This window comes from Pogoniulus pusillus, chromosome 16 (genome assembly GCF_015220805.1).
Source record: "Pogoniulus pusillus isolate bPogPus1 chromosome 16, bPogPus1.pri, whole genome shotgun sequence".
In the NCBI taxonomy this organism is placed as follows: Eukaryota; Metazoa; Chordata; class Aves; order Piciformes; family Lybiidae; genus Pogoniulus; species Pogoniulus pusillus.
In genome coordinates this window covers 22164674-22186995 of record NC_087279.1, presented here as the reverse complement: position 1 = coordinate 22186995, position 22322 = coordinate 22164674, and the positions used below count along the sequence as shown (strand labels likewise).

Here is a 22322-nt window from a genome sequence, read left to right as displayed (position 1 = left end):
TCAACAGCAGGAAAAGTTTACATCTCCTTCTTAGCATCAATAATTGTGATGCTTCCATTAAATAAATCAGAGCAATGGACTGCCATCCAAGCAGTGCCACCCAATGAGATCTTGTGCTGCCATCCAAGAAGAGCTGGGCAGTATGAGTGCAGGACAAAGGCTGGCCACATGAAGGTCAATAAGGACAAGTGCAGGGTCCTGCATCTGGGGAGGAATAACAGCAGGTACCAGTACAGGTTGGGGGCTTCTCCGCTGGAAAGCAGCTGCGTGGAGAAAGACCTTGGAGTGATGGTGGACAGCAAGTTCTGCATGTGCCCTTGTGGCCAAGAGAGCCAATGGCATCCTGGGGGGCGTCAGGAAGAGTGTGTCCAGCAGGTCTGGGGAGGTTTCTTCCCCCCCTCTACTCTGCCCTAGTGAGAGCACATCTGGAGTACTGTGTCAAATTCTGGGCTCCCCAAAAAGAGTCCAGCAGAGAGCCATGACTGGGGGACTTGAGCACCTCCCCTGTGAAGAAAGACTCAGAAACCTGGGGCTGTCTAGTCTGGAGAAGAGAAGACTGAGAGGAGATCTCATCCATGTGTACAAATATCTGAGGGGTGGGTGTCAACTAGATGGGGCCAATCTCTTTTTGCTGGTCCACAGCAGCACAAACTGGAACACTGAAGGTTTCAGCTCAACATAAGGAGAAACTTTTTTGCAGTGAGGGTTACACAGCCCTGGAACAGGCTGCCCAGAGAGGTTGTGGAGGCTCCTTCTCTGGAAGCTTTCCGAACCTGCCTGGATGCATTCCTGTGTGAAGTACCCTGGGTGATCCTGCCTTGGCAGGGAGGTTGGACTGGAAGTCCCTTCCAACCTGTAAGGTTCTGTGATTCTGAGACTGTGTTTTATCACAAAAAAGGTCACTCAATAACCCATCACCACTGTTAGCCACCTCCACTGCCAATGAAGAGAAGAGACAGCACAAAGTTATGATCTCAGACTTGGCAGCTGAGAAAGCATTTACAGTGCATTTGGAAATAAACCATTTATACATATATATATATATATATGTAATTTTAACCTTTAATTAGAGATCTTTCAGACACTTCAGAAGTTGCATTTATCTGGATATCTTTGAGGTTAAAATGAAAACAAGTCATAAACTCTGAGCATTTGGGTATTGTGCTCTGCACTGTAAGAAGTACTGCAGGATGCTGCTTTCTGTACAGCCCATATTTAAAATAATCAACCTAACTAAAAGGCTTTAATTGAAAGGACTGCATTTTGGAGGTCATCTGACACAAAATCTGGCTTCCTGCTCTTCTACCTTATTGGAAAGTACCACGGATGAGTTGTTAGAGCTGTAGAGAAGAAGGGAAAGGAAGATGATTGCTTGGGCACTGAAGAAGATAAGTGTGCATAAAGTAGATTATCTTTCTACATTGCACAGTCAGCCTGTGGATAGAAAAGTTTCAACACAGCAGGTTGCAGCCATCATGATCTAGAGACTGCAAATGCCTCTTGGCAGAACATAGGCAAGCAGAAGTGGAACGATGTGTTTGCTTCCAAGAACGATCTGTTTCAGCCGCCCTGTCAGTCTGTCTGCCTCCAAATCCAGCCCCGCTTTCACTCACGAATTTGTACTTCATTCCTTCAAGCACACTTACTCAGGCTGCTCAGGCTGCTGTGTGAACACCTCTGCTCTCAGCAGTCCTAGACTTAGCCATGTGGACTCATTCTGATGACAAATGTGCAGCCATGTGAATAAGAAAGCCCCAACCCACGGTTACCCTGCAAATCAAGCAATCTTTGTGCATGAGATGTGAAATGAGAGACTACCAGGAACCTCTGCACAGCAACCCCAGCAGCAAAGCTGCTGGTGTCCACAGACATCAAATTTGGAGTACTCAAGATTATTCAACGTTGGAAAAAAAAATCCACATAGAATCAGCCAGGTTGGAAGAGACCTCCAAGATCATGCAGGATGCAGGACTCTTCAACAAGGACAAGTGCAGAGTCCTGCATCTGGGGAGGAATAACAAACTGCACCAGTACAGGCTGGGAGGTGATCTGCTGGAGAGCAGCCCTGTGGAGAAGGACCTGGGGGTCCTGGTGGATAGCAAGTTCCCCATGGCACAGCAATGTGCCCTTGTGGCCAAGAAGGCCAATGGGATCCTGGGCTGTATTAAGAGTGTGTCTAGCAGACCCAGGGAGGTTCTCCTCCCTCTCTACTCTGCCCTGCTGAGACCTCATTTTGAATACTGTGTTCAGTTTTGGGCTCCCCAGTTGAAGAGGAACAGGGATCTGCTGGAGAGGGTCCAGCAGAGGGCTTCGAGGATGATGAGGGGCCTGAGAGAATGGCTTATGAGGAGCCTCTGATACTGTCTGCCACAACAAGCTCCCGGCCAAGCTGGCAGCTCGTGGCTTGGACAGATTTACTCTGATATGGGTCAAGAACTGGCTGGAAGGCTGGGCCCAGAGAGTGGTGGTGAATGGTGCCACATCCAGTTGGCAGTTGTCACTAGTGGTGTGCCCAAGGCATCAGTGCTGGGCACAGTCCTGTTCAATATCTTTATTGATGATCTGGACCAGGAGATCGAGCCCAGCATCAGTAAGTTTGCAGGTGACACCAAGCTAGGAGCTGCTGGAAGGTAGGAGAGCCCTGCAGAGGAACCTAGACAGGCTGGCTGGGTGGGCAGAGGCCAAAGGGATGAGATTTAATAAGGCCAAGTGCAAAGTTCTGCACTTTGGCCACAACAACCCCAAGCAACACTACAGGCTGGGGACAGAGTGGTTGAGAGCAGCCGGGACATGAGGGGGAACATGAGGGGGAAGTATAGACTGGATGTTAAGAGGAAGTTGTTGGCAGAAAGAGTGATTGGCATTGGAATGGGCTGCCCAGGAACGTGGTGGAGTCACCATCCCTGGAAGTGTTCAAGACTGGATGAGGCACTTAGTGCCATGGTCTGGTTGACTGGCTAGGGCTGGGTGCTAGGTTGGACTGGATGATCTTGGAGGTCTCTTCCAACCTGGTTGATTCTAGGATTCTATGATCAGCAACCCTCTGCCGTGAAGAGAAAGATTACATGCTCTGAAACATGACACACATGTGCAAAAGTATGGATGGGAATTAAGTTGAAGCCTCATCACTGAGCACTTTAAACTCAATAATCACCAAAATGAAATTAGATATGTATCATTTTACTCACAGAGCTATTCCCCATCTGTTCTCCCTCTTCCTTCTTTTACATAACACATTCAGAAACACTCGCATTTCCCAAAGAAAGTTTCAGCAGAAGTTGAAGCAAAAAAGCTGAATTTTGAGCTTAATTTTTCTGAATGGAAAGGTGGAATATATTTCTTAGACACTTTTCTATGAATGTTTCTACCTAAACTCAACATCTAGTCTAAAGACTTCAAGTACAATTTTTTTGACCAGTATGAATACCTGTTGTTAGTCACCCAAATATCATAGAATCAACCAGCTTGGAAGAGACTTCCAAGCTCATCCAGTCCAATCTATCACCCAGTCCTGCCCAATCAACCAGACTATGGCACTAAGTGCCTTATTCAGGTATTTCTTGAACACCTTCAGGGATGGAGACTATCTTTTGGCTGAAGAAACCATCTTTGCAGGCCGTTCAGTGCCATTCACATACTGAACTCAACCCAAACCCAACAGGCTTTAGGAAGCTTTCACCATTTTCTGCTGAAATTCTCCACGACTCAAGATCATTTTTGGTTTATTGATAAATTAATTTCCATTTATTTACTGGAAAACCAAGAAACTTCTTTTCTTTTCCAGAGATGCTTCATAGAATCATAGAATCAACCTTTCTTTCCTCTTCTTCATTCTTCTGATAAAATAAAGAACCACATCATTTTTTTTAGATCATAGAATCACAGAACCACAGGTTGGAAGAGACCTCCAAGATCATCCAGGCCAACCTAGCACCCAGCCCTAGCCAGTCAACCAGACCATGGCACTAAGTGCCTCATCCAGGCTTTGCTTCAACACCTCCAGGGATGGTGACTCCACCACCTCCCTGGGCAGCCCATTCCAATGCCAATCACTCTCTCTGACAACAACTTCCTCCTAACATCCAGCCTAGACCTCCCCTGGCACAACTTGAGACATATTTCTACACATCATTGTATGCTCTGTTGAAGCTGTTTCTCAGGAAAAGGTAGTCTCAGTACTGCATTTACCATCTCTGCCTACTCGAATTTGCTCTTGTGTTAGGCTAGTTTGAGCCTAGCTGGGATATTTTAGTGAGAGGAATTAGATGCTAGGCTGTGAGAAGGAAACAATGCTGATGTCTGCTGCACTCATAGGCTTGCTGAGATGTATAAAAACAAGAACATAAATAAAGATAACAGAGATGCTCTCTCTGGCTTTAGCTGCATGCACTTCTCTCTAACCTGCTAATCCTTCTGCTTCCTAGTTCCCCTCGCCAAGCCTCCAAACTCACCTTGAATGTAAAGCAAACTTTGGGATAAGGCAGAGAGGTAGAAAGAAGGTGGAAGGGTTGTTGGGAGCCCATCCTGGGGACTCAGGTTTCTGGGAGGGCTGTTCTGTTTCTCTATTACCTTTACCTTGACTATTTCTGTATACAGCTGTAAATACTGTAAATCTCTGCTTATATCTTGTGCTAAGCTGTGAATATAGCTTCTGTCTTTAATTTCCAGCTGCCAAGCCTAGTCTGGGTGGTTTTCTTAAGTGTGGAGAGGCAGGTAACACCCAAACCATCACAGCTAGCTACTAGTATCTCTTATTACTCTTCAGCTATTTAAAGGCTCTAGTATTCACAGAATCACAGAATGTCAAGGGCTGGATCATCCAGTTCAACTCCCCTGCCAGACCAGGATCACCCAGAGCAGATCACACAGGAAAACATCCAGGCAGGTTTTGAATATCTACAGAGAGAGACTCCACTGCCCCTGGGCAGCCTGTTCCAGACTTCCATCATCCTCACAACGAAGAAATTGCTCCTCAGCTTCCACCCATTGCCCCTTGTCCTGTCACTGAGCATCACCCAGCAGAGCCTGGCTCCATCCTTCTAGCACTCACCCTCTGCATCTTTACAAACATGAATGGGGTCACCTCTCAGTTTCCTTCTCTCCAAGCAGCACAGCCCCAGCTCCCTCAGGCTCTCCTTGTAAGAGAGATGATCCATTACCTTCATCATCTTTGTGGCTCTGAAGCAGTTACTGCTTTCACTAGTAACAACTAGGAGTTTTAAATAGCTGTGACACTTCCAAGAAGCTAGGAACATGGACTTCAGCGAGTAAGAGCATGCTTCACATTACTTTGCTTTTCTTCTCTTCCATGGAAAGCTACTAACAAACAAACATACTTTTGGACAAATATAAATCACACTTTCCAAAGGCACTGAGTTAAGTACCTTCAGCCTGCACACATTTTCATGTTATGGAGACAATAAAAAAAAAATCTCTGTGCTAATTACTAAATAACACTGCAAATCAATAATAATAGTTTTATTATTCATAAGCCACTATTAATAAAAGGACCATGAGTTCTAATGCAACCATTAAAAGAATTAATACTGTAATTTAATTTTAGGGTCTTTACATGTATCTGAAGTCTATTAAAATAAATGAAAAGCCTCTCAATGACTCTGGATGATGCCCTGCATGTTAATGATGCTACACAGTATTTGCACTACTACAAATCACCTTTAAGGTATTGCATTGATTGTGCTTCATGTAGGTAGAGCTAAGGCCTGAGGAAACTTCCCTCTTAGTTATCATTTTCAAAATGAAGGTAGTTTTGCTCAGACTTTCCAAAAGCTTTGCAGCAATGGAGAGGTGGAACTAGGGAATTGCCAGAACTTGAGATGGAGAAATGGAAACCTGGTCCACTACCTTTAGATAATCAAGTAACTTTCATTAGATAACTTTATCCAGGTTGGAAAAGACCTGCAAGATCATCCAGGCCAACCTAGCACCCAGCCCTAGACAATCAACCAGACCATGGCACTAACTGTCTCATCCAGGCTTGGCTTCAACACCTCCAGGGATGGTGACTCCACCACCTCCCTGGGCAGCCCATTCCAATGCCAATCACTCTCTCTGCCAACAACTTCCTCCTCACATCCAGCCTAGACCTCCCTACTCAATGGCTACTAAATTTAATGCACTTATTATTTGGGTATGACAGAAAACACATGAAAGTCAATGAAATGGTGAGACCTCATCTTGAGTACTGACTTCAGTTTTGGGCTCCCCAGTTGAAGAGGGACAGGGACCTGCTGGAGAGGGTCCAGCAGAGGGCTATGAGGATGATTAGAGGACTGGAGGGCATGGCTTGTGAGGAGAGGCTGAGGGACCTGGGGCTCTTTAGTCTGGAGAAGAAAAGACTTAGAGGAGATATAATAAATGTTTAAAAATATCTGAGGGCTGGGGGTCAGGAGGGAGGACAGGCTCTGCTCACTGCTCCCTAGGACAGGACAAGGAGCAATGGATGGAAGCTGCAGCACAGGAGGTTCCACCTCAATACAAGGGGGATCTTCTTTACTGTAAGAGTGCTGGAGCACTGGAACAGGCTTCCCAGAGAGGCTGTGGAGTCTCCTTCTCTGGAGACTGCCAAGGCCTGTCTGGATGTGTTGTTCCTCTGTGATCTGTGTTAGATAGGATTGTCCTGCTCTAGCAGGGGGGTTGGACTCCATGATCTCCTTGGGTCTCTTCCAACCCCTAATATGCTGTGAGCCTGTGAAAAGGAATTAGGGGGAAAAGAAGGGCTTCTAGGGAAGTGAAAAGCAGAATTCTGTTATTTGAGAATTAGACTTTAAATGGTATATTTGTGCCAAATATCCAGTGGCTTTGATGGGGGTTCCACTGATCTGTTCTGTGTTTAGTTCTTTCAGGTGCCTATGAAAAGTGAGCTATTGATTGTCTTCACGAAGCACACAAAGGACCACTAGCAAAAAAAAAATCAGACAAAAAGCAAGGCCACAATTACTGTTTTGCTGAAGAACAAATCTCTGTTTTGCTGAAGAACAAATCTCTGCATCTGCGAGTTCGCTGTACATACAAAGTCGCTTAGACTCAAACACCACTCACAGAGATCTAAGAGTTAGAAGTGCTACCAACAGCCTTTAAAAGAAAAAGATGTTAGTGCTGGAATGGAGAATTATGAATGGCATCCCAGAAAAGGAGCTGTAGAATGCTAGATTTTTGTCTCACATACTTTTCAAAGCCCTGTTAGTTCACAGAATCAACCAGGTTGGAAGAGACCTCCAAAATCATCCAGTCCAACCTACACCCAGCCCTATCCACTCAACTACACCATGGCACTAAATGCCTCCATCCAGTCTGGAACACCTCCAGGGCTGGCAACTCCACCACCTCCCTGGGCAGCCTATTTGCTGCCAAGTCCCTAATTGCCTTTAAAGATCTAGCCCTGTACTGCTACAGCTCTTGAGTGATCGAGGTATCAACATCGCTCATCATTATGAAGCTAATTTTAATGATGAAAGCATTGCTGAAAGTTATTTTCAAATTCATTTTTACTTTAACTTCTTTAGAGATGATTTGTCTGAGCACCTGAAATGCACTAACTAATCACTGACAGTTTTCTTTGCAAATAATAAAATAGATTTATATGCCCTCCCTGCAGGAGCAAGGATTCCATCACCTCCTCCTGAATTTCCGAGCTATCGAATAGTTGATGAGTGCTCAGGGAATCAGTGCTGTGTCTTTTCACAGCAGTAATCAAGGAATGAAGCATTCTCTGCCATAATGAATGTACAGCAGGCCCAAAAGATGAATTATTTCAAAGTGCAAAAGCAGTATTTTTGTTTTGAATGTGTTTAAGTTTGGCTTTAATAAAGCAAGTGGTGAAGTGTGCAATGAATTACACCCTTAGATGGTTAAAACAGAGCCCTGTGATATGTCTTAATGCATTTAATCCAAGCAACTACTCATTTCAAATGTGACTTGTAAATAGGTCTTACAAGTGTATAGTTTGAACAGATGACTCAGGAACCAGTGAGAGATCCTTCCACTCCTGGCTTGCTTCAAAACCAGCTCAGCCTGACAATTAACCAAGGCCTGGAGCCAGAATGTCATTAAGTACAAGTTGAACTCTGTGTGGGCTGAAATTAGGCACGAGCACCAACTAGTCAAGATCGTTTAAATGAAAACTGAAGTGCCCCTGCTAGACTGGGAGCTGCTGCATGTTGCAGCAGAGTGCTGGGGCTCATGCAACTTCTGAGGATCCACAAACCACTGAACCCCTGCAGATGAGTCCTGTCGGTTGCTGCAAATCCAGAAGCAGCCCAAGAGGATACTCCTGGTGAGAGGTGACTGACACGGGGAGAATGCTGAGTGCTATGGTTGCTGCAAATCCAGAAGCAGCCCAAGAGGATACCCTTGGTGAGAGGTAACTGACATGGGGAGAATACTGAGTGCTATGGTTGCTGCAAATCCAGAAGCAGCCCAAGAGGATACTCTTGGTGAGAGGTGACTGACATGAGGAGAATCCTGAGTGCTATGGTTGCTGCAAATCCAGAAGCAGCCCAAGAGGATACCCTTGGTGAGAGGTAACTGACATGGGGAGAATATTGAGTGCTATGGTTTGTGCAAATCCAGAAGCAGCTCAAGAGGATACTCCTGGTGAGAGGTGACTGACATGGGGAGAATCCTGAGTGCTATGGTTGCTGCAAATGCAGAAGCAGCCCAAGAGGATACTCTTGGTGAGAGGTAACTGACATGGGGAGAATACTGAGTGCTATGGTTGCTGCAAATCCAGAAGCAGCCCAAGAGGATACTCTTGGTGAGAGGTAACTGACATGGGGAGAATGCTGAGTGCTATGGTTGCTGCAAATCCAGAAGCAGCTCAAGAGGATACTCCTGGTGAGAGGTGACTGACATGGGGAGAACGCTGAGTGCTATGGTTGCTGCAAATCCAGAAGCAGCCCAAGAGGATACTCTTGGTGAGAGGTGACTGACATGGGGAGAATGCTGAGTGCTATGGTTGCTGCAAATGCAGAAGCAGCCCAAGAGGATACTCTTGCTGAGAGGTAACTGACATGGGGAGTTCCATCTTCCACTAGCATGAGCTTAATTTTGAGAGGAAGCACAAGTAATGCCAATGCTGACAGAAATGGTTCTGTTGTTTTTCCCCAGAAGAACTTGTCAGGAAGCAAAGAAAAATCGCTGGCATTCTCCTGTTTGTCTCCAGAACATTTTGATTTTGGCTGCAATAACAACTCAGTTCTCTTAAACAACAAAAAAGCAGGACCTTGTTAGCTCACATTGCTGTTTAACACTCTGAGCTCCTCTCCTTCTTGAAACATGCTGACTTATTTTTCCCCACAATCATTCCCACCTTAAGAAAAAACAGCTATTTTTCCCACTAATTCCTCCACCCTCAAGAGGCTTTCATGTAACTATTACACCTGGCACCAGCATGCTGGAGCTCCATTCTGCCCTTTCCAGCTTGTTTCAGCTGAATAGCTTTCAAAATAAACTGAACTAAAAAGATCTAAGTCACTTTGCTCCTCTATCACACTCTCTGGGCCCCAGTGGTGATGAGAGAGGATCTTGAAGGAAACACCACAGCACGGTGCAAGGTTTTGTTTGCCTGCTGTCTGGTTTTTGCACCGGTGAGGTGCTTCATTCTGCCCCAAAGATGCAGCTCCTGAACAAAAAGTCTGCAGGAATTTTCAGCAGAGCCAAACCATCTGTCACTTTGTGATTTGCTGCGCTCCCCTGTATGTACAATAGTCCCCAGCAAGATGCTCGAAGTGATGCTACAGTCAGAAAAAGACCAAGTATTATGGGACCCTTTTCCTCAACATATCTATTAACTGTATCACTTTTACTCCATGTGAAAAACAGCTTTTGGAGCCCAGTCAGAGATTTCAGGCCAGCACACAACTTAAATTAGAAAAGACCTTCAAGATCCTCGAGTCCAATCATTAGTTTCACACTGACAAGTCCTTCACTCGAACAAATCCCTCAGCACAACATCTAATCACTATGAATTGCTCATTTCATCTCATCGCATTCCAGTTCCGGGCTCCTCAGTTCAGAGAGATGTTGAGGTGCTGGAAGGTGTCCAGAGAAGGGCGACAAAGCTGGTGAGAGGCCTGGAACACAAACCCTATGAGGAAAAGCTGAGGGAGCTGAGGGTGTTTAGCTGGAGAAGAGGAGGCTTGGGGCAGACCTCATTGCTGTCTACAACTACCTGAAGGGAGGTTATAGCCAAGTTGGATTGGGCTCTTCTGCCAGACAAGCAGCAACAGAACAAGGGGGCACAGTGTGAACTTGTGCCAGGGGAGGTCTAGGCTGGATGATAGGAGGAAGTTGTTGGCAGAGAGAGTGATTGGCATTGGAATGGGCTGCCCAGGGAGGTGGTGGAGTCGCTGTCCCTGGAGGTGTTGAAGCCAAGCCTGGATGAGGCACTTAGTGCCATGGTCTGGTTGACTGGCTAGGGCTGGGTGCTAGGTTGGACTGGGTGATCTTGGCAGTCTCTACCAGCCTGGTTGATTCTATGACTCTATGATTTGCAAACTGAGAATACTGCTACAGTGCTATGGTACGTGAGACCCTCTGAGTTCTCTCCACAATGAAATAGAGAGATGAGCAATTACAGCAGTTGATATATGCAAGAACTGCTGCCTGGCTTTAGCTAGCCATATTTTTTCTTTGTCAGGTCAGCTAACGTGCAGCATGCAAACAGAAACAGCATTCATAAACAGACTTTACAACGAAAGCAATGAGAAACCCACAGATTTAATTAGCAATTACAACAAAGTTCCAAGTGCTTCAATTATCCAAGTTCAGAACCAATGTACTTTGCCTGGAAATTGCCCCTGAAACAGCGAATTCAATAAGGAAAATTCTTACATAGTCCAAGTTGAATTATTTAAAAAGGAGGAAAGAGGGTTCTTAATTATTTAATGTTTCACCAATAATTATATAGCTCAGTATAATGTTCACTCACTGGAGAACCTGATTTTCAGAGGAACATTTGTGAACATCAGTCAAACAAAAAACACCTGCCAGACTAGAAACTCACTCAGTGCACTACATATTCTTTCCAACACAGCATTAACGCATTAGCAACAATCCAAGCCTTGACTAAATGGCAAACCTATCCAATAATTTGTGTGTTAAAATATTTACATAGCAAAGCAGGCACAATTCAGTTCTCTAATGTCTTTGTGACAAACACTATGACCTCTATGATGTTTTTTGTTTGTTTGTTTTGGAGCTGTGTTCTACATAAATGAGTTAGAGATGGAAGTGCAGCTCTGGAAAACAGCAAACTATGAAATTATTGCTGGAATAGTTAAAGCTGCCATTCAAAAATGTGGCTATGGACAACTTGGGGCCATTTCAATCAGAAGTTACTAAGAATCATTTTTAAAAGACAGCCTTTAAATTAGCTACATGCAATATCAGCCATGGCAAACTTTGGCACATAGAATCGACCGCGTTGGATGAGACCTCCAAGCTCATCCAGTCCAACCTAGCACCCAGCCCTAGCCAATCAACCAGACCATGGCACTAAGTGCCTCAGCCAGCCTTTGTTTCAACACCTCCAGGGACATCAACTCCACCACCTCCCTAGGCAGCCCATTCCAATGCCAATCACTCTCTCTGACAACAACTTCCTCCTAACATCCAGTGTATGATTCCCCCACGACAACTTGAGGCTGTATCCCCTTGTTCTGTTGCTGGTTACCTGGCAGAAGAGACCAACCCCACCTAGGTACAGCCTCCATTCAGGTAGACGTAGACAGCAATGAGCTCTGCCCTGAGCCTCCTCTTCTGCAGGCTGCCACCCCCAGCTCCCTCAGCCTCTCCTCCCAGAGCTGTGCTCCAGGCCCCTCACCAGCTTTGTTGCCCTTCTCTGGTGACACGTGTTCCAGTCCAGCACCTCAACATCTCTCTTGAATTGAGGAGCCCAGAATTGGACACAGCACTCAATGTGGCCTGAGCAGTGCTTGTGGGAATGCAAAGTGAAGAAGGATGCAGGAAGGGAGCGAAGAAGGATAATAACAGGCGGGTGCTGACCTTGGTTCCCCCCAGCTGCTGGCTACCTTATCTCAGAAGGGACAGATAACAGACACCTCGGTAATGAGGAAAACAAGGTGTGGTTCATGCTGATGGAGTGGGTTGTCTTTGACTAATTATGCTAATGTGTAGGTGTGTGCCTTATGCCCTAAGGGATATATTGAGAGCCGAATGATCAATAAAGGTCTCTGGCACAATTCATATTGAATCACCTGGAGTCCATGTGGCATTGCCTTGACCACGTTCCCACAGCAGGCTAATCAGGGTTCTGCAACACCTGAGCTAAACCAGGTATTTTGCAACAAGTGCTGAGTGGAGGGGAAGAACAACCTCCCTTGTCCTGCTGGGTGGGGAGCAAGGCTAAAGGAACACCAAGAATTTCTGTACAAAACTGCCTGCAAATGTTATTCCACACTGCGGTTCACCAGCTCCAGCCTACAATGTGCAGCTGAGGGAACTAGAACGGCACCTTGAATGGCAACTACATTGGCTCTGCAAAACCCTCCTGATGGCCAAAATAGCAGTTGCTAAGCTGAAGCCCTTGGATCTGTCTTACACGGGCCAGAATTTTGCACATGCCCTTCCAGAACGGGGACTTTGGGCTCTACAAATCTTCCTTACAGCTTCCTGTCTTGGAGCACAGCTACCCAGAAGGAGGACCTGATACACTCTGAAGTTTAACGGCACATCACCGATTTATCATTTCAACCCAAAGGCAAGGGAAAAAAAACCACCAGGAAGGGAAGCCATTTCCTTGCAGCCGCAAAACAGGTTGTCCCTGGGTCACTTTGCCAGAGAATTACCTTACCCCTACACTCTGGAAGAGATCAGTGACTGTTTTATCAGTAATGGCTTCAGATTTCATGGCTCCTGGAGCAGAGAAGCCCAGCTGCACCATCATCCTGACTTTACAGCCTAATGTCCTGTGGCCTGCAGGGCTAGAAATGATGAAAAGTATAGATTTCTGCTTCCCTGAGGGGACTGCAACACTTGATTGTAGTCTTAAAGAGCCTGAGGTCTCCTACAATCAAAGGTAGCTTTTTTTAACAGCATTACAAACTATTTTAGGGTATTTTTAGTGAGTTTAACAGCTCCCTTGGAACAGTGCAAAGTGGGACCTGCAGTAAGCGCAGCACCTGGCTTTGCAGGTGGGGCAATACAAAATACAGTCCCACTGCAATTTTAGGATCCTCTCAAAACAGCCTTTACGGAATTAGTGTCACATACAGAGTAGGAAACGGTGCGAGGCGTGGCGGTGCTTCACGTGGCTTACATGAGGCACATCAGGGTAATCCAGCAATTAAATTCCAGCCAGAGGAGGTCACAAGGCTCACTGCACACCACGGCGTAACGCACGCTCCTCCTGGCACAGCACAGGCATGTACCGAGCAGCCCTTCGCTGCGGCAGGCGTCGGGTAACAGCGCCTTTGGTTATTCTGTTTCTAAACTTCTGTCTTGTAAGGCCAAATTCAATTTGCTCAGTGCTTCCCACAGCACATTAAGATTAAGAAGTCTGGGGAACCATCCTGCTATGCCACTGTAAATTATCACAGTCGCACCGACTTTACCTTAACATGAAATGCCACAGAGGCGCTCGGGATTCAACGGCGACGAATTTAACACGCCTGCTTCCACTGGCCTGATGTCAGCAGAGTTAGTGCAACTTATGCAATACAAGGATCTGTCTTTTTCTCCTTATCAAAGCATTTGATCAAAATCAGTGACATGGAAAAAGACAGCCTTACTTAATTTGAGCAGGAGAGTCAGGCTTGTCACTCTAACATCATAAGAAAAAGAGGGAGCTATTTGCATACGGGTACTTGCATATTCTTTTTTATCTAGCTTCACAAGATAAGTTAATTTTCTTCTACAATAAAAACTAGTGTGAAATGTTATGGAGGATGAGCATTTTCCATTCCCCTTCCCTCCTTTTTCCCCTCTGCCTTTGAAAAAAACAACACCTTGAGATATTTCAAATCTTCATTAGCCACTTCTCTGCTGCGACACCACGGCGGGAGGGAGTTGCTCCAGCTCCCTCCTGTGCTAGTTTGAAGCTAGATAGAATGAGTTGGTGAGAAGGACTAGATTACAGGCTGTGAAAGGGAAACAGAAAGATGTCTACTTCACTGATAGGCTTACTGAGAGATACAAAAAGAAGAATCCAAACACAGATAAAGCACTTCTCCTGCTGGGGAGCTCCGAGCTGCATTTCTCTCTCTAACCTCACCCTCCGTTTTTCTGATTAGTCCACTTTGCTTCCTAACCCCCTGGCCAAGCCTCCGTTCTTCCTTGGGACTGGGGTAAGGTTAAGAGGAGTAGGGGGAAGGTGAAGGGGTGTTTGGGAGCCCCTCCTGGGGACTCAGGTTTCTGGGAGGGCTGTTGTGTTTCTGTATTACCTTTTACCTTGTCTATCTCTGTCTCTAACTGTCTATACTGTAACTATCTGCTTGTATATTGTGCCAGCTGTAAATATAAGCTTCATTCAAACTTTCCAGAGCCGGCTAAGTCTAGTCTGGGTGATTTCCAAAGTGTGGGGGGTCAGGGAACACTCAAACCATCACAGACAGTATTAGTTCTCAGGCAGAAAAAGCTTTCTGCATTTATGCTGAATTATTAAAGAAAAAACCTAATGCAATGAATCTCTCCCAGCAATTCAAACCCCCCAACTTAGCGCTGATGCTGCGACTCCAAGTCCTGACATCCCAAATGACAGTCAGAAGGCTAAGCTCTGATTTAGAGGTTCAAGACCTGCCAGTTCAAAGCAGCAGAGGATTTTATGAATGGCTTAGGTTTTCCAGTAATTTCTTTCACAGGTTTTTGCTATGCAAATTATTACATGGAACATGACCTACACCTTTTACCTTGTATATTTCCGTCTATAAACGTATATACTGTAAATATCTGCTTGTGTATTGTGCTAAGCTGTGAATAATAAGCTTCATTCAATTTCCAGAGCTAATTAACAATCACTCAAAATCAATTTGCCCCACGCTGGAGTGCCAAAATAAAAGATGTGATGGTTTGGGTGTTACCTGCCCCTCCACACTTCGGAAATCACAGTATCACAGTATCAGAGTATCATCAGGGTTGGAAGAGACCTCACAGATCATCAAGTCCAACCCTTTACCACAGAGCTCAAGGCCAGACCATGGCACCAAGTGCCACGTCCAGTTCTGCCTTGAACAGCCCCAGGGACGGCGACTCCACCACCTCCCCGGGCAGCCCATTCCAGTGTCCAATGACTCTCTCAGGGAAGAACTTTCTCCTCACCTCCAGCCTAAATTTCCCCTGGCACAGCCTGAGGCTGTGTCCTCTTGTTCTGGTGCTGGCCACCTGAGAGAAGAGAGCAACTTCCTCCTGGACACAACCACCCCTTAGGTAGTTGTAGACAGCAATAAGGTCACCCCTGAGCCTCCTCTTCTCCAGGCTAACCAATCCCAGCTCCCTCAGCCTCTCCTCGTAGGGCTGTGCTCAAGGCCTCTCCCCAGCCTCGTCGCCCTTCTCTGGACATGCTCAAGCATCTCAATGTCCCTCCTAAACTGGGGGGCCCAGAATTGAACACAATACTCAAGGTGTGGTCTAACCAGGTCAGAGAAAAGGGCAGAATGACCTCCCTGCTCCTGCTGACCACACAGACTAGACTCAGTCGGCTCTGGGAATCAATCCACCCTCAATCTCAAAAGGAAAAAAAACCCTGTTCCTGACTCAACGTGACAAAAAGCTCGCGTTGCTGAGTGCCACTGCCACGTGGTGTGACCCACCAGCCACAGCAGGCAGCAGCTTCTACCCCAAGCTGCAGCTCTCCAGCACGTCAAACCAAGAAGGGAGCGAAGCGAGCAGTCACGCTCCTGAGGATGTATTTTAAGGAAGAGGATTCATTAATTCACTCATCGGGAAACCTTCTCTGTTCAGGAACTTGTTACTATGACAATTTAGGAGAAATTGCTACGGATAAGACTGATGAAACTTATTGATTAATTTTCTCTCCAGCTCTGTTTAAGTCTTCTCCAAACAGAACCAGCTCGTATGAGTTTGTTAGTATTCCAGAGACCGCAGCAACGCGCCTCGGCAGGGAAAGAAAGTTCCCATGATGAATGTGTGCTCCGATCTGCGTCTGTAAAGCAGCTATAAAATCAGAACAATTCATGCAAAATTCTTCCACGATGTTTTTAAATATACTTATTTACATTTTAAATCACACACAGACAATAACGAAGTATCTTTCACTTAGACAGGTGGGAACAAGGAAACAGATGCATCCATTAAGCTTGAAACAATTGGATGTATTAAACAGCGCTCGGCGAATGCTTGGCTTTATGGATACAGCCTTTGCTTAAACTTACTTGGAAAAACACAGCCATGGCTCCTACTACCCTGTTTTCTAGAACTGCTGTTCCAAAACTGTCAAAGTCATCGGGATTGTAGAAGTAAATCTGCATCTGTAAAAATGGAAAACAGCAAAATCACATTAGTGTTGATTCATGCTGCTCTCAAATAAGGCAATGCACACAAGTCGTCTGTAAAGCTGGCATTATGAATCTGAGATAAAGGAATTCTGCTGAACAATATTGTTTAACTAGCATCTTGATTAATAGCATGACTGCCCTACTGGGACAGTAACCAGGGAACGGAGTAAATGCAGTGCATTTTAATACCAAACCTAAGGATAAATAGTGTGGTCAGTCTGTTTATATGGTAAACCTGGTGGTTTTGGCCAGGATCTCCTCATTTCTTTCCTTGTTGCAGCCTCATCTGGCCTTTCAGTATCTGAAGGGGGCCTACAAGAAATCTGGGAAGGGACTTTTTAGGTTCTCAGAGAGTGGCAGCACTAGGGGGAATGGAGCAAAGCTGGAGAAATTTTCTAGCCTATAAAGATAGACAATAATACATTCTCATGAGACCAAAACTGCAGTCTCTCAAGTCCATCAACTGCAGCTCTAATAAAGGCATTGAGTTACCTCTCCCATGAGGACAGACTGAAAAAGTTGGGGCTGTGCAGTCTGCAGAAGAGGAGGCTCTCAGGTGACCTCACTGTGGTTTCCCAGTATCCGAAGGGAGCTTTTTAGGCTCTCAGGGAGTGACAGAACTAGGGGGAATGGAGCGAAGCTGGAGGTGGGGAGATTCAGACTGGATGTTAGGAGGAAGTTGCTCAGCATGAGAGTGGTGAGAGCCTGGAATGGGTTGCCCAGGGAGGTGGTTGAGGCTCCATGGCTGGAGGTGTTTAAGGCCAGGCTGATCTAGGGTAGGGTGTCCCTGGCCATGGCAGGGGGACTAGAATTAGATGATTCTTGTGGACTCTTCCAACCCTGACTGATTCTATGACTCTATGATCTCTTGCTCTGTTAAATGTGCTAAACACATTTACCTCAAAAAACAGAGAGACTTTCTGAAAAGAGTTTCAATGTTTAGAGCAATTCCTTCACTCCTGAAGCAATTTGTAAGATAAAAGTCTGTCTCTGTAGCAATGCATTTTTATGAGCCTCTGATATTCAGAACTATCAGTTCGGGTCAGACTTCTCCCCAAGTTCAGTTGTATTTCCTGACTTGTATTTCCAAAGCATTAGTATATTGCAACATTTAAGAGACAAACCCAGACCATCAAGACCCCCATTCAGTCTTTTCTTGAACACCTCCAGGGACAGCAACTCCACCACCTCCCTGGGCAGCCCATTCCAATGCCAATCACTCTCTCTGACAACAACTTCCTCCTAGCATCCAGCCCAGACCTCCCCTGGCACAACTTCACACTGTGTCCCCTTCTTCTCTTGCCGCTTGCCTGGCAGAAGAGCCCAACCCCACCTGGCTACAGCCTCCCTGCAGGTAGTTGTAGACATCAATGAGGTCTGCCCTGAGCCTCCTCTGCTGCAGGCTGCACACCCCCAGCTCCCTCAGTCTCTCCTCACAGGGCTGTGCTCCAGGCCCCTCACCAGCTTTCTCATCCTTCTCTGGACACCTTCCAGTACTTCAACATCTGTCTTGAACTGAGGAGCCCAGAACTGGACAGAGCACTCAAGGTGTGGCCTGAGCAGTGTTGAGTACAGGGGCAGAATAACCTCCCTTGTCCTACTGGCCACACTGTTCCTCATCCAGGCCAGGATGCCACTGGCTCTTGTGGCCACCTGTGCACACTGCTGACTCATGTTCAGCCTACTATCTACCAGTACCCCCAGGTCCCTCTCTGCCTGGCTGCTCTCCAGCCACTCTGTCCCCAGCCTGTAGGTCACTGACTCTAGAAAATAAAAAAGCAATCCATTCCTGGCTGTAAAAAGAGGAAGGGACCCATCAGGCTTCTCTGCCACTGGCCCCTTGCCTGAACCTGTACATTTGCACCTGCTTCTTTGCCCCACATCACCTGTTACCTGGCCTATCCAGGCTTGTCCAAGTAATCTAGGTGGTAAGAAACAGCCACACCATACATCGCTAACTAGAGACATAAGGGCTGGCTGAGAGTGACCCTGCCTCCCAGCGCACTGCCGCCCTGGCCCTTGCTCCATCCTACAAGTCTGAGCACATGCAAATGCTCTGCTGGCACCAGTAACTTCTTGGGGGCTGTTTTCTTTCCCCAAGATGGTGCTGCACGACAAATGCAAGTGCTATTCCATATTCTGAAATGGTCTATATTGCCAGATGAAATGATTCCCTTTTATCTGGCTCAGATGTGTGACTACTCATATTTACTGACAGCCAGGTTTCTAGCTGTATCTGTTTGCTGTAATGTATAATGCTGGCAAAGCACCTACATGTCTAATAAAACATCACCACATAGAGAAAAGGCCAAGATGAAGATCAGTCTCTCCAGAGGTGGAGGTACTTTTATCAGCAGGAGGATAAAGTAAGTTCACACTCCAAATGACTCACACACACACACACACACACACACAATAATGTCTGGCACTCACTTTAGCTTCATAAAACTTGAAAGCAATTTTCTACCACTAATTTGGTCTTTCTATTTTCCAAGTATATCCACACACAACAAAGTTGGTGGTGCCTCTGGGTTCTGACAACTTCTGCTTTGAAGAAAGGCAGACCAAGGTACAGCCACTGATGTAGAAATTAGAAACAGTTTGTTTCAGGTGGAATTGTACTCATAAGTCATAGAATCAACCAGGTTGGAAGAGACCTCCAAGATCATCCAGTCCAACCTAGCACCCAGCCCTAGCCAGTCAACTAGACCATGGCACTAAGTGCCTCAGCCAGGCTTTGCTTGAACACCTTCAGGGATGGCAATTCCATCACTTCCCTGGGCAGAACATTCCAAAGCCAATCACTCTCTCTGACAACAACTTCCTCCTAACATCCAGCCTATACTTCTCCTGGCACAACTTGAGACTGTGTCCCCTTGTTCTATTGGTGGTTGCCCAGGAGAAGAGACCAACTCCCACCTGGCCACAACCTCCTTTCAGGTAGCTGTAGACAGCAATGAGCTCTGCCCTGAGCCTCCTCTTCTGCAGGCTGTACACCCCCAGCTCCCTCAGTCTCTCCTCATAGCGTTTGTGTTCCAGACCCCTCACCAGCTTTGTCGCCCTTCTCTGGTGACACGTGTTCCAGTCCAGCACCTCAACATCTCTCTTGAATTGAGGAGCCCTGAACTGTACACAGCACTCAAGGTGTGGCCTAATTGCTTAAATTTAGCCAGCAGAGACAAAAAGCTCAAACGCTCACAAATTACATCCTACTCCCCCTTAAAATACAATCTAAAATTAGGCATACCTTATACAAAACACTGCACTATATAGTCCTCACAGGAGCTTATGAAGAAAAGCATCACTGAGTGAGTTCAGCACATGCCAAAACCGTTTTGGATCAATTCTGTGGCTGGCGTTTTAAGGAAATTAATTTTTACAATCCTCTTTTGGATAGCAGAGCAAAGGGCTTTGGTAAAAAAGTGCTGCATTCAGATCCCTCGTCTCAGCAGTGCAATTTCCCAGACTAATCAAGAACCAGGCTCTGCCCTGATTACCATACACAGTGAAACATTTTACCACTGCTCCCTGGTGTTTCTCCAGAGAGCCTGGCTCCTCTTTCTGCATCCATCAAGTCGAGGGGAACTGTCTCGTATGAAAAATTATCGTCATCTGTCATACAGTAGCTTCCTTATGTGCTCATACAGCTAGAAGGAACATTTTAGGGGTAGAATCTCCCAGGAATGGCTATTATATAATTCACACAAGCATTCCCTGCAAAAACAATGTTAAGAAGATGGTGAAGTTACATCCTCAAAACTCCACGGTTCAGGCTGCTCATAAAACCAACACCTGGACACCTCTGAGCATTACTATTATGACAGCGTTATAATGATGGGACCGCAGATTGTTCTCTTCCACAAGACAATCTCAGCTGTTTTCCCTAATTTCCAATAAAATGTAAATATATCTAATGTATTTTTTCTTCTTTTCTCCATAATGCACCTCATATTGAATGCATTTATCAGTAGATATTCCAGGGGTGGCGTGATGGTCTTTATGAACAAATTGGGAACAAGACAGTTAACCATAAAATTAATTTCACTGCGTACTTAAGTGGTCTAAACATGCCAGAAAATGTTCATTATTACTCCTTATTATATAATTAGGATATACAATGTATGGTGAATTTTGCATATAAATTACTTTGACTGTCTCTGCCTGGTGCATACAAAGCAGCAGCACAGGACGCAACGAAGGGGCGTTGAAGCTGCAGACAATGTGAATCTGACTTGGACACTGGAATGGGCTGCCCGGGGAGGTGGTGGAGTCACCGTCCCTGGAGCTGTTCAAGGCAGGGTTGGACGTGGCACTTGGTGCCATGGTCTAGCCTTGAGCTCTGTGGTAAAGGGTTGGACTTGATGATCTGTGAGGTCTCTTCCAACCCTGATGACACTGTGATACTGTGACTTCCAGCATGCTGTTTGTGAAGTGCAGAACCAAGCTGGCACATCCCCCCCTGACCTGTGGCAGGGCATGATTTCAGCACCACGAACATTGTTTGCTTGTACACTTCTGTGTGTTGTTCCACAGTAGTTTCTATTTTCCATAATCAAAACCAACCAACCAAACCATTGTTAAGGGCTCTGAATCGTTAAGCAAAGGAAGACACTGAAATATCCACTGTAGCTTCTTTAGTATCACACAAACTGGCTGAAGTCAGAATACTCTTTCCTATACATCCCTGCTGATGGTGCTCCAAATAGCCTTCCCAGTGGCATAGGTCCCAGAGGGCACTACAGTGGTGTTCTCTCAAGCACAATATACTAGATTTATAAGCCTTTCATATCTAGCCCTGTTACAACTAACAAGGCTGAGAAAGGCTTATGTGGACTTCCTTCACCTCAGACGTGCAACACAGCGGTGTGCTTGTGTGTGCCTTGCAAAGGTCTGCCATAAAAAACACCTAGTGTCCAACCAACCTCAGCTTTTCATAGAATCATAGAATAGAATCATAGAATCAACCAGGTTGGAAGAGACCTCCAAGATCATCCAGCCCAACCTAGCACCCAGCCCTAACCAATCAACCAGACCATGGCACTAAGTGCCTCATCCAGGCTTTGCTTGAAGACCCCCAGGGACGGTGCCTCCACCACCTCCCTGGGCAGCCCATTCCAATGCCAATCACTCTCTCTGTGAAGAACTTCTTCCTAACATCCAGCCTAGACCTACCCTGGCACAACTTGAGACTGTGTCCCCTTGTTCTATTGCTGGTTGCCAGGGAGAAGAGGCCATCCCCACCTGGCTACAGCCTCCCTTCAGGTAGTTGTAGACAGTAATAAGATCACCCCTGAGCCTCCTCTTCTCCAGGCTAAACAACCCCAGCTCCCTCAACCTCTCCTCATAGGATTTGTGCTCCAGGCCCCTCACCAGCTTCGTTGCCCTTCTCTGGACCTGTTCCAGCACCTCAACATCTTTCTTGAATTGAGGGGCCCAGAACTGGACACAGCACTCAAGGTGTGGTCTGACCAGTGCTGAGTACAGGGGAAGAATAACCTCCCTTGTCCTACTGGCCACACTGTTCCTGATGCAGGCCAGGATGCCATTGGCTCTCTTTGCCACCTGGGCACACTGCTGGCTCATCTTCAGCTTACTATCTATCAGTACCCCCAGGTCCCTTTCTTCCTGGCTGCTCTCAGCCACTCTGTCCCCAGCCTGTAGTGCTGCTTGGGGTTTTTGTGGCCAAAGTGCAGAACCCTGCACTTGGCCTTGTTCAATCTCATCCCATTGGCCTCTGTCCACCCATCCAGCCTGTCCAGGTCCCTCTGCAGGGCTCTCCTACCTTCCAACAGATCAACACCTGCTCCCAGCTTGGTGTCATCAGTGTTT

At 46.2% G+C, this 22322-nt stretch overlaps 1 protein-coding gene across 4 annotated transcripts in view; it reads right to left on the bottom strand.

The window, feature by feature from the left end:
- PTPRG (protein tyrosine phosphatase receptor type G) overlaps positions 1-22322 on the bottom strand; it is a 623046-nt gene that overhangs the window by 203051 nt on the left and 397673 nt on the right. For all 4 annotated transcript variants that reach the window (XM_064156968.1, XM_064156969.1, XM_064156970.1 and 1 more), the window contains one exon: positions 16371-16466. In XM_064156968.1, the coding sequence (XP_064013038.1) occupies positions 16371-16466 (96 nt within the window). The remainder of the gene's footprint in view (positions 1-16370; positions 16467-22322) is intronic.